Source organism: Rhamphochromis sp. 'chilingali' (assembly GCF_963969265.1).
Source record: "Rhamphochromis sp. 'chilingali' genome assembly, chromosome: 16".
NCBI classification, from domain to species: domain Eukaryota; kingdom Metazoa; phylum Chordata; class Actinopteri; order Cichliformes; family Cichlidae; genus Rhamphochromis; species Rhamphochromis sp. 'chilingali'.
The window spans coordinates 28,834,790-28,846,867 of NC_137943.1; the positions used below are offsets into that span (position 1 = coordinate 28,834,790).

The 12,078-nt window shown below is 44.5% G+C and overlaps 1 protein-coding gene across 1 annotated transcript; it reads left to right on the forward strand.

Annotated features, from left to right (window-relative positions):
* Positions 1–1,118: 1,118 nt before the first annotated feature.
* LOC308383586 (paraneoplastic antigen Ma3 homolog) lies at positions 1,119–4,307 on the forward strand (the record flags this gene model as incomplete). The annotated part of the gene is made up of 2 exons (XM_080861629.1): positions 1,119–1,430; positions 1,829–4,307. Exon 2 carries the CDS (start codon positions 2,589–2,591, stop codon positions 4,305–4,307), a length of 1,719 nt encoding a protein of 572 aa, XP_080717755.1. The 5' UTR covers positions 1,119–1,430; positions 1,829–2,588.
* Positions 4,308–12,078: the final 7,771 nt, after the last annotated feature.

The following is a 12,078-nucleotide window of genomic DNA, read 5'->3' on the forward strand; positions in this document are numbered from 1 at the left end:
TTTTACAAAAGGATGTCACACATTCTATCACAAAGAAACCTTTAACATTTTGCCCTCTCAACTTATTTAACCAGTTCATTTTCATCTAATTGCTATGAACCGTTTTAATTTATTAGTTTTGGTTTATTTCTCAAGTTTTGCAAACTTTCAAAGATGTCCTACATCCTGTCAATTACAGACACCTCTAGATAAATGACTGGTACATTTATCACAACTGGGTGTACACCCCATGATGGATTATGAACCTCTGTCATCCACAGCGTTCATGGTACCACTGCTGGCAGCTGGACAGATGTGTTTGACAGCCGGTACTTTCAGTTAGGTTGGGCTTACGATGAAATGTTTAATCATTTACTGAGAAAACCTTGTGTTCTTCTTGTGTGGTACAGATTTTTTAACATGTTTAGACAATCTTAGTCAAGTTCGACCTTTTCGCATTTGTCTGTCCTTTTCTCATTTGTAGGGTGGAACAAGTGTTAACACAGCAGAAAATTCATGAGTTTATGATTTTTATGGTAACAGCTACTGGAAGATGGTCAGATTAGATAAGTATGACTTCTTCAGTCTGGTGAAGTCACTTGGATAAGTGATGAAAGGTTTCTCCCACTAAAAGCGCTACATCCAAATGAAAAGAATCAGCTTTTTGGGATTTGCACCTTATACTTTGTACTTCATGGTAGAAAGTATAACCAAAATTAGACTAACCAAAATTAGACTCAGATGCCACATTAACTGATGAAATAGTACCTATTATTTTGAAATTTGACATTGCCTATAATGAGTATTTTATTTTTGCTTCTCTGGATATATTTTGATACTAATTATGATATATTTAAGTAAAATGTTTAATGTGTTTAGATGTAAAAGTGTCTTTTTAAAGATCTGAAAAAACACTGTTGCTCTAGTTTTCAGTTTCACCACATGATGATGAGGCAGTTGTATGACAGACTTTATATCACCCATTTTTAATTTATGTCTTTCCCATAAAATGACTGGATGTAACTGCGTGAATGACAGTGTCATTGTTTTCCCCTGTGCAAACACTCATCAGCACATTCTTGCCTAAAGCCTAAGGCATTTACAGTGAAACTAAACCTACACGCTACATGACTATGTAACCCTGGTAAGATTTACAGCAATCAGAAGTACAGGGTTCTTTGAATGCATCGTAGTCCTTGTCTGATAGTTTAATTTCCGGGCTTGCCCTGAAGGCACCATCTGCAGCTCCGTGCGCGTGAAGGTGTGGTGTAGAGGAAAAAGGACGGCAAGGAAAAACTCCATGCTGCCGCGGAGCACGGTTTTTTCCAGTTGAAAGAGAGGAAAGAGGTTTAATTAACATTTGTGAGAGAGCTGTCGTTAGCGGTGAACCACAGACGGGTACCTACCTGAAAGGAGCCGGAGTATTTCTTTGAACTTTTTGAACTATTCTGGTGAGTTAGCCTAGCTCACTTAGCACCGCTATTGCAGTTCAATGCACTGGAAAAAATAACTAACCAGTCAGAATAGTAGTAAATGTGTTTAATGATGTTTAAGATGTGTTTTCATAGTATTGCAATGTTGTGACAGTTTTGTTTATTATGAGTGTCTAGTGTTTTACTTTCTTGGGCCTGCTAGTTCAGCCGCGGCCAGCTAAGTGGTTATGCGCAGTTCACGTGCAATAGCTGTGCTGTTACTGTAACTGCGGGTGATGCACAGTAATACCGGTGTGTTTACTTTTAATGTGTCACAAGATGCAGATTTATTTTAATATTTCAAAAGAACCAAGGACATTAGGAACAAGGACATTTAAGGAATGTGGACATCTAACATTCTGCATATTTGTGTGCAGACTGGTTTTTTTTTGAGGTACAGTTCCATGGGTGCCAAGTGAGGAGCTGGTATCGTGGGTCTAAGACACTGTTGCTGCTGTGGAGGCCTTCTCTGTGTCAGGACGCCGACACGTTGATGCCTGCCGTACCAGGAGGGCGGTAGGGAAAAAAACAAAAGGAAGCCCACCTGAGAGATACCTTATCATTTTCTTTGCTACTTTTTCTCCGCCTGAGATTCAGGTCATTTTCAGTTCTTAACCCAAGACAGTGGGTAACTGAATAAACTGACACCATAAGGAACTGGACACTCACATGCTATTTTCTTTTCTTTTTCCTTTTCTTTGGGGTGTTGAAATATTGTGTTTCTTGTCTTACATCTATTTTGATTGTTTCAATTATTTTGTGATGCACTTGAGATGGTTACTGCATTTGAAGGTATCCCTACATTGAGGATGAGCAAAGGGAACTGATCCAAAAGGAAATATATAAAGCAAACTTTGTTTCACAAGCCTGTGGTCGTGCGTGTTATGTGGGTTGGAAGTCTCATTGCTCTTACAGAGTTGCTACCGCCAATCTCCTTCCCAGACCTAGATTCGGATATTGTAGACATTGCACTTGGGCGAGCAGTATAGATCATCTCTTTATAGATAGAGGGACACACGTCCAGGTTACATAAAAAGTGGCGAGCCAGCCAGGAGATTGGTTAATAGTAGCTTTCTGATCTTCCACCCCACACTACGCACGTTTGAGATTTTTGAGATTTGTTCCACTGAGTCAGGTATGGATATTTGCAATCGTTTTGAGGTTAATGGTCAAAACTCCCTGTATGTAACAGGTATAGGACCAGAATACACAGATGAGGAAATAACTGCTGTGTTCAAAGTTAATGGAGATATTTCTAAATTAGTGAGGATCCCTGACGAATCAGGACAACCAGAGGGTAGAGCCCTGGTCCAGTATGCATCTGACAGGTCTATCTCTAGAATCGACCCCATTACTTTGGGTACCGTACCAAGTCCAAAGGACCCAGCTGTGATGTGGTTTGCGAGGACCATTAGAGATGTTTGTCAGGAAGTGGTGGGGAGGGAGATAGCTTGCAGATACCTGGACGAACTAAAGTCTGTCGCAGGCAGTGGCAGGAAAGGTTTCTTGAATGTGCTTCAGGAGGAACTGCATGGGAACCAGGGCACATCACATGACGTACACAGTAATGCTACACAGCCCTATGCAGCTCAAAATGCTAACACACCTAATAATGATCAAAATGAGCCTGCAGAGCCCACACATGTTTATAGTGCATCTGCTAGTTTACCAACGAGCCCAGTCCACATCAGTGAGGATGTTTTTAACCCCCCCCAGATCCAGAGAGTGATTGTGGAGCATGTCATCCGAAGTGAGTCCACCACTTCACCATCCCCACAAATAAGGTTGCGCACCTTCTCTGGGCGGATGCCAAGGCCAAACGGTGAGGTGGACTACGAAACATGGCACACCCAAGTTGATCTTCTCCTTAACGATCCTTCCTTGAATGATGCTCACAAGGTGAGAAGGATTCTTGAGAGCTTGCTGAGTCCAGCAGCTGATGTTGTGAAGCCTCTTGGCATCTCTTCACCACCAAGTGTCTACATCACTCAACTTGATTCTGCTTTTGGTGTTGTGGAGGATGGAGAGGAGTTGTTTGCGGCATTTCTCGGCTCTAACCAAGATAGTGGAGAGAAGCCATCAACATACTTGAACAGGCTCCATAGCCTCCTCACAAGAGCAATTTCTAGAGGGGGAGCCTCAGCTGGAAATTCCAATGATCATTTGCTCAGACAGTTTTGTAGGGGCTGTTGGGATCAGAGCATCATCATCGGCTTACAGTTAGAGTGCAAAAAGGGAAATCCACCAACATTTCCTGAATTCCTCCTCATGCTGAGGACTGAGGAAGATCGCCGTTCCACAAAGCTAGATAGGATGAAAAAGCATTTAGGTGCTTCGAAAGCTAACATGTATGCCCACCATGTTTTTGATATGCCCTCTTATGACTGTGAGCCTGTCCCACTGCCTAACTCAAAGCCGAATGAGACATCAAAGCTTGAAAAGAAAGTAAATGAGCTAACTAAACAGTTGGAAAAGCTAAACAAAAAGCCACCGAGCCTCACTCATGATAGTAATCCTCCCCTAGTGGTAAAAGCAAAGCGAGATGAAACCTCTGATATTGAGAACAAGATAGCTGAACTGACAAAGCAAGTTGAAAAACTAGCACAAAATCAGAGAGAGAGTACTGAAAAGACCGACTGCTTTGCAATCAGTAGTAGTAACATGAAGAGGGGCCTTAAGGTGCCTGGAATGCCGAGGCCGTGGTTTTGTTTTAAGTGTGGGGAAGACAACCACATTGCTGCTCACTGCTCCAATGAACCCAACCCCGCACTGGTTCGCAAGAAAAATGCAGAACTCCGGGAGAGGCAGGATAAGTTTTTAGCTCAGCAGGCTGCTTCCCCAGTCACTTTAAACTAGTAGCAGCTCCTGTTGTGGGACGTCCAGGAGCTGCAGTTGATGATAACCCCTGTCCCAACAGATCAGTTGATGGTGCTGGAACACAGAAGAAAGTCATAACCCACACAATGACTGAAACCTACCGTTGCACAGAGCGATCTATACCTGCAGGGCTTGTAGGTCCTCGTTGTGCGGCTTCTGTCTTTCTTGAGGGTGTACAGTGTGAGTCCATAATGGACACCGGCTCACAAGTTACAACAGTGTCCGAGTGTTTCCATAAGAACCATCTGTCTCACTTACCTATACATCCAATTCATGCCCTTCTTGAAATCGAAGGAGCAGGTGGACAGCAGGTCCCCTATCTTGGTTACATAGAAGCGCGTGTCACTTTCCCGCTGTCTGTTCCTGGCAGGAAAGAGGAGCTAGTCGTGTTAGCACTTGTGGTGCCAGAGTGTCAGTTCAACAGCAGGACCCCCCTGTTGATTGGTACCAATGTGTTATTACGACTTTATGAACAAGTACTTGAACAGGATGGTCCAGAGGTTGTTTGCAGACTCTTCTCTAGAGATTTTGCAGTGATCTTCCAGCATATTGCCCAGATCCATGACCTCAACAACCATGCTCATCCTGTCAGGTTACATGGTGGAAACCCCATCACCATCCCTGCAAAACAAAAGTGCTGCATCACAGGTGATGTCAGGTTGAAAAGGAACAGTCAGACCACATTTGTGCTTGAACCCAATGAACATCACAGGTTGCCAGGTGGCGTGTTCCTTGAGGCTGCTCTGATGGACATTCCATTTAAGTCTAGCTGCAAGGTCCCGGTCGTCCTGCGCAATCTTAGTGACCATGATGTTACGCTGCAGCCAAAATGCATCATTGCTCAAATATGTGCAGCTCAGCAGGTCACATCACTTGGACCAGTGAAAGGTGACTCTCATCACAATAAGCCTGACAGTGACAACCTCGAGTTCAATCTTGATGATTCACCAATATCTGAACAATGGAAAGATCGTATCATCACCAAGCTTAGATCTATTCCAGAAGTCTTTGCTGTGGATGACCTGTCATATGGTCACACCACTGCAGTGAAACATCACATCAGGCTACATGACGAGACTCCTTTTAAGGAGAGGCCAAGGCCTATTCATCCCAGTGACAGGGAGGCAGTCAAGGAGCATCTTAAAGAACTGCTTGATGCAGGAATCATTAAAGAGTCACAGAGCCCTTTTGCATCCCCAGTGGTCTTGGTCCGGAAAAAGAATGGTTCTATCAGGTTATGCATCGACTACAGGAAGCTAAATGCTCGAACCATCAGAGATGCATACGCTCTTCCGAACATTGAGGAGACCTTTGCTGCCCTTAGCGGTGCTAAATGGTTCTCCGTCATGGACCTTAAATCTGGTTATTACCAGGTTGAGATGGCCGAAGAAGACAAGCCTAAAACCGCTTTCACGTGTCCCCTCGGCTTCTTTGAATTCAATCGCATGCCTCAGGGTGTCACGAACGCACCAAGCACTTTTCAGCGCCTTATGGAAAGGTGTGTCGGTGACTTGCATCTCAATGAGGTATTGGTGTTTCTGGACGACTTGATTGTCTTTTCAGACACATTGGAAGAACATGAAGCACGACTCATGAAGGTGCTGAACCGTCTTAAAGATTTCGGTCTAAAGCTTTCTCCGGAGAAATGTCACTTCTTTAAGACGTCAGTAAAGTATCTTGGTCATGTCGTGGATGCACGAGGAGTTCATACTGACCCTGATAAGATATCCGCCTTGAGAGACTGGCCTCGTCCTTCAAATAGGAAAGAGCTTAAATGTTTCTTAGGCTTCGCTGGGTATTATCGGCGGTTTGTCGAAGGATATTCCCAGATAGCCAAACCTCTTAATAGCCTGACAGCAGGCTACTATCCACCAAAGAAAAGGGGCAAAGTGTACAAGAGGGAACGCTTCACAACTCTTGTGAGCCCTAATGCACCGCTCGGTGAGGAGTGGACTTCGGAGTGTGAGAGTGCATTCAGAACCCTGATCAAGAAACTGACGTCTGCGCCCATCCTTGCTTTTGCGAATCCACAACTACCATATGTTGTACATACTGACGCTTGTCGCGATGGATTAGGGGCAGCGCTCTATCAAGAGCAGGAGGGGAAGCTCAGAGTTGTCGCGTATGCCAGTCGAGGTCTTTCCAAGAGCGAGAGAAACTACCCTACGCACAAACTCGAATTCTTGGCCTTAAAGTGGGCCGTTTGTGAAAAGTTCAGTGATTTCCTTTATGGGTCAAGTTTCACTGTGCTTACCGACAACAACCCCCTCACATACGTCTTGACATCTGCGAAGTTAGATGCTGCTGGTCATCGCTGGTTAGCCGCTCTTTCTACTTACCAGTTTACCATCAAGTACAGAGCAGGGCAGGCCAACCGCGATGCAGATGGGTTATCCCGGCGGCCTCAAGGTCCGCCTCTTGAGGATGAAGCTTTCACTAAAGAAAGAGAGAGAATAGAGGACATGAAAAAACGGTTCATGGAAGCAGGAGATGACATGGATCATGAGGTGTTCTCTGCATTATGTCAACGTCATCTTGTGATGGTTAAAGATGAACGTCACCCTCATTCAGAGCAGCCTGTCATTGCGGAGTCTCTTGTTGTCGACCCTTCTGTAGTGCCTGATGTTTTCGATGAGGGCACTTTACCATCCATGGCTAACTCTGACTGGTGTAATGCTCAAAATAATGATCCGTCTCTCTCACGTGTCATCACCTTTGTGAGGAGAGCTGTAAAACCCAGTTTCAGAGAGACAAACCTTGAACATCCCGATGTCAAACTTCTTTTTAGGGAGTGGAAAAAACTTGAACTCAGGGATGGTGTCCTGTACAGGAAGTGGTCTGAGCGAGGCGAACTGGTGTATCAGTTGGTCTTACCCGAACAGTTCAGAGAGAGGGCACTGCAAGGAGTGCATGATGATGTTGGCCATCTCGGTTCTGAGCGTGCACTTCAGCTTGCTCGTGCCAGGTTCTACTGGCCGAGAATGGCCAGAGACATCGAGAAGTGCAAAAAGTGCGAACGCTGTTTCAGGCGGAAGGCTGTGCCTCAGAGGGCCGCGCCTTTGGAAAACATTTCTGCTACTTATCCACTTGAACTTCTTTGTATGGATTATCTATCCCTTGAGCCGGATGATAGAGACACGAGAAACATTTTAGTCATCACCGACCACTTTACAAAATTTGCTGTGGCGGTGCCGACTAGGGATCAGAAAGCCAGAACTGTTGCGAAGGCTTTATGGGAGAACTTTATTGTTCACTACGGGTTCCCCAGTCGTCTGCTCAGCGACCAGGGCAGGGACTTTGAGTCTAAGACGATCAGAGAACTCTGCACACTGATTGGAGCAGACAAAGTTCGTACCACCCCGTACCATCCCCGGGGAAACCCAGTGGAGCGATTTAACCGGACCCTCCTTGGTATGCTAGGGACCCTGGAAGAAAGAGACAAATATCATTGGAGAGATTTTGTCAAACCTCTGGTCCACGCATACAATTGCACGAGAAACAGTACAACAGGCTATTCGCCTTACGAACTAATGTTTGGTAGGCAGCCCAGACTGCCGATTGATCTTGTCCTGGGAATCCAACCTGATATGGCAAGTCACAAGACCCACTCAGAGTATGTCAAGGGCCTTCGTCAACGCCTACAGGAGAGCTACTCATTAGCTGCTAAAAATGCCAAGAAGATGGGAGAGAAGAACAAGGCTAGGTTTGACAGGGAGGTCAGGGCAGCTGAACTCTTAGAAGGGGATAGGGTCTTAGTGAGAAACGTGAATATCAGGGGGAAACACAAACTGGCAGATCGGTGGGAACAGAAAATCCATGTTGTTGTCAGACGGATTAGCGACAGTCCTGTTTATGTAGTCAAACCTGAGACAGGGGAGGGGCCACACCGTACGTTGCATAGAGACCTTCTTTTGCCGTGCGGGTTCCTACCTGTAACTGAGATCAGAGAGCAAAGTTCTTCCACTGACGCATCGAGGAAAATGAGACTGAGGGGCAAAACAACAAAAGGCGTGCAAGGGGACACTGATTGTCAGGAGGACGAGTCGTACAGTGATGAAGATGAACTGTATCCTAATACATGGATGCCAGAAATCATCACGAAGGGTCCTTTCCTGCAGAGGGAAGGAGGCTTCAATGAGCCTCAGCCAGTTTCCAGGGTATTAAACCCAGACACCCCTTCTTTTGTGCCCCAAAGTTCCGCACACTTACCTGAAAGACCTACTCACGAGCTTCAACCAGGAACTCCTTATGTTAGCTCTGAGAATAGTGGTTCAGTTACACATCCTACTTCACACTGTAGGACTCCGGACCATATTGTCATTGATATTCCTGAACCTGATGTGACACAAATCTCACCTGATGAAGAGAACACAGATCTCATCACCACAGACCCTGTAGTTGCAGACACTGACAATGTAGTATCTGAGAGTCAAGAGTCCGAGAACGCAAGTGTCCGGCGTTCTACTAGGGAGAGACGTCCGCCTCGGAAACTCACCTACGATGAGCTGGGGGAGCCTTTAACCTTGGCCATTAGTTCATTCTTTCAGGCTTTAGGGGCTGCTATTTCACATGTGTCTGTACCGGTAGGGGCAGGTATGCATGCTGGGACTCATGCAGTCTAGAGGGGGAGAATGTAACCCTGGTAAGATTTACAGCAATCAGAAGTACAGGGTTCTTTGAATGCATCGTAGTCCTTGTCTGATAGTTTAATTTCCGGGCTTGCCCTGAAGGCACCATCTGCAGCTCCGTGCGCGTGAAGGTGTGGTGTAGAGGAAAAAGGACGGCAAGGAAAAACTCCATGCTGCCGCGGAGCACGGTTTTTTCCAGTTGAAAGAGAGGAAAGAGGTTTAATTAACATTTGTGAGAGAGCTGTCGTTAGCGGTGAACCACAGACGGGTACCTACCTGAAAGGAGCCGGAGTATTTCTTTGAACTTTTTTGAACTATTCTGGTGAGTTAGCCTAGCTCACTTAGCACCGCTATTGCAGTTCAATGCACTGGAAAAAATAACTAACCAGTCAGAATAGTAGTAAATGTGTTTAATGATGTTTAAGATGTGTTTTCATAGTATTGCAATGTTGTGACAGTTTTGTTTATTATGAGTGTCTAATGTTTTTACTTTCTTGGGCCTGCTAGTTCAGCCGCGGCCAGCTAAGTGGTTATGCGCAGTTCACGTGCAATAGCTGTGCTGTTACTGTAACTGCGGGTGATGCACAGTAATACGGTGTATTTACTTTTAATGTGTCACAAGATGCAGATTTATTTTAATATTTCAAAAGAACCAAGGACATTAGGAACAAGGACATTTAAGGAATGTGGACATCTAACATTCTGCGTATTTGTGTGCAGACTGGTTTTTTTTTGAGGTACAGTTCCATGGGTGCCAAGTGAGGAGCTGGTATCGTGGGTCTAAGACACTGTTGCTGCTGTGGAGGCCTTCTCTGTGTCAGGACGCCGACACGTTGATGCCTGCCGTACCAGGAGGGCGGTAGGGAAAAAACAAAAGGAAGCCCACCTGAGAGATACCTTATCATTTTCTTTGCTACTTTTTCTCCGCCTGAGATTCAGGTCGTTTTCAGTTCTTAACCCAGGACAGTGGGTAACTGAATAAACTGACACCATAAGGAACTGGACACTCACATGCTATTTTCTTTTCTTTTTCCTTTTCTTTGGGGTGTTGAAATATTGTGTTTCTTGTCTTACATCTATTTTGATTGTTTCAATTATTTTGTGATGCATTTGAGATGGTTACTGCATTTGAAGGTATCCCTACATTGAGGATGAGCAAAGGGAACTGATCCAAAAGGAAATATATAAAGCAAACTTTGTTTCATAAACCTGTGGTCGTGCGTGTTATGTGGGTTGGAAGTCTCATTGCTCTTACAGAGTTGCTACCGCCAATCTCCTTCCCAAACCTAGATTCGGATATTGTAGACATTGCACTTGGGCGAGCAGTATAGATCATCTCTTTATAGATAGAGGGACACACGTCCAGGTTACAACTACAATAAATAAGACACAGCTGTCAACTAATAGGCTTAGCTGGATGCTGAGCTCTTCAGTACACATATGATTTGAGAGGCAGGGGGCTCAAATAAATGTGTATTACAGTGCCACCGAGCAAAATCTCTGAAAAACCTTTGGCAACATGAAGGAGGATCTTGAGTTTAAACCCAGGCAGGGCTGTTCTGTGTGGAGTGTGCATGTTCTCTCCATGCTTGCGTGGGTTGTGTCCAGGAGATCGGGTTTCTCCCACTTTTGGGGAAAAAAATTCCTATAGGCTTTTGTAAGCTCAGGATACACCCACAAAAGAGACTGATTTCATGAGCTTCACTTCCTGGTTAGATAATGTGACATGTGAAAGGTCATCAGGTCATTGAAAAATGATTCTAAATATATTTTGAAATGTGAAAGGACATCTCTTCCTCATGGACACTTCTGGAAACGTCTCAAACAACACTTAAAAACTCGGTGAAAACAAGTTATTTCACTGGAAAGAGGCTAATACAGTAAACTCACACTGCAACTCACCATGATATTTATGTATATGTAGATGCACATGGCTGGAATAAACTTTTTTTTATGCGTTTACCTATATATTATCAAATGACATCTAGTAATAGTAGTCTGTGTACCTGGAGTTAAAGTTGGGATCTGCCTGATAAGACAGATAAGAATAAATGGCAATCAAATTCCATTAATCAATTTTCTTCCAAGGCTGGAGCCTATCCAAACTGTCATAGGGCGAGAGGTGGGGTATACCTTGCACAGGTTGCCAGTCTGCTGCAGGGCTAACACCCAGAGAGACAAGCAACCAGTTGCACTCACATTCACACCTGTAGGCTATTTGGAATGACCACTTAACTATCTGGATGTGTTTGGACTGTGGGAGAAAGTCAGAGTTCCTAGAGAGAACCCACACAGACATGGAAAGAGAGGCCACACAGAGAGGCCAGACGGTATATCAAACTCAGAACCTTCTTCCTGTGAGGCAACAGTCCCACCACACCATTATGCTATGTGAAATCAAAATGATCAAATTCTATAAAAGAAAGATTTTTGAATCAGTGACTAGTTGTGATAGAAATAGCTACTAAACTTTCATGATTTTTTACCATTCATACCTCCAGTCAACACAAGGATATTCAGTGGGTAAACATTTTGAAATGAGGATGAATTTAAGAGTTTTTAACAGCATCAAAAGACAAGTGTTGACTTTTCATGTTTCAATCAAATTTAGGCATAAAGGCATTCATTTTTAAATACCATGAAAGGCCAGACTCATCCCAGATTTAGCTGAATAAAGAGGGACATAATAAGAGCTCATATGACTGAATAGCCCTTCCTGTTGTTATTACCAGTATAGTAGACATAGTCGACAATGTGGTCTGTGGGGACTTGTTGCTCAGTTATAGCCAGACTACCCTGTTAGCTCACACAGCAGCGCCACACCCTTTCATCCCTCTGTGAATACACAAGTGGGCCAGTAGAACTGGTATTCGGATTAGCTAAGCACTCTAAAAGGATATCACTCAGTGTTTCAGGGAGTGGCCTGAAAATGTGTCCAGCCGCTAGCGGTTTGCCATGGCTTTTGCTCCATTATATGGCATCTGCTGAGTGAGGTCAGGCATGATGAATTTTTAGTTATGAGGAGGTCTCACAGCTGCAACCTTCACAGCATGCCGTAGTTCTGTCCTCTCTCGGAAGTAACAATAGCACTACTGTTCCTAATATTTCCCTGGCAGGTTAGA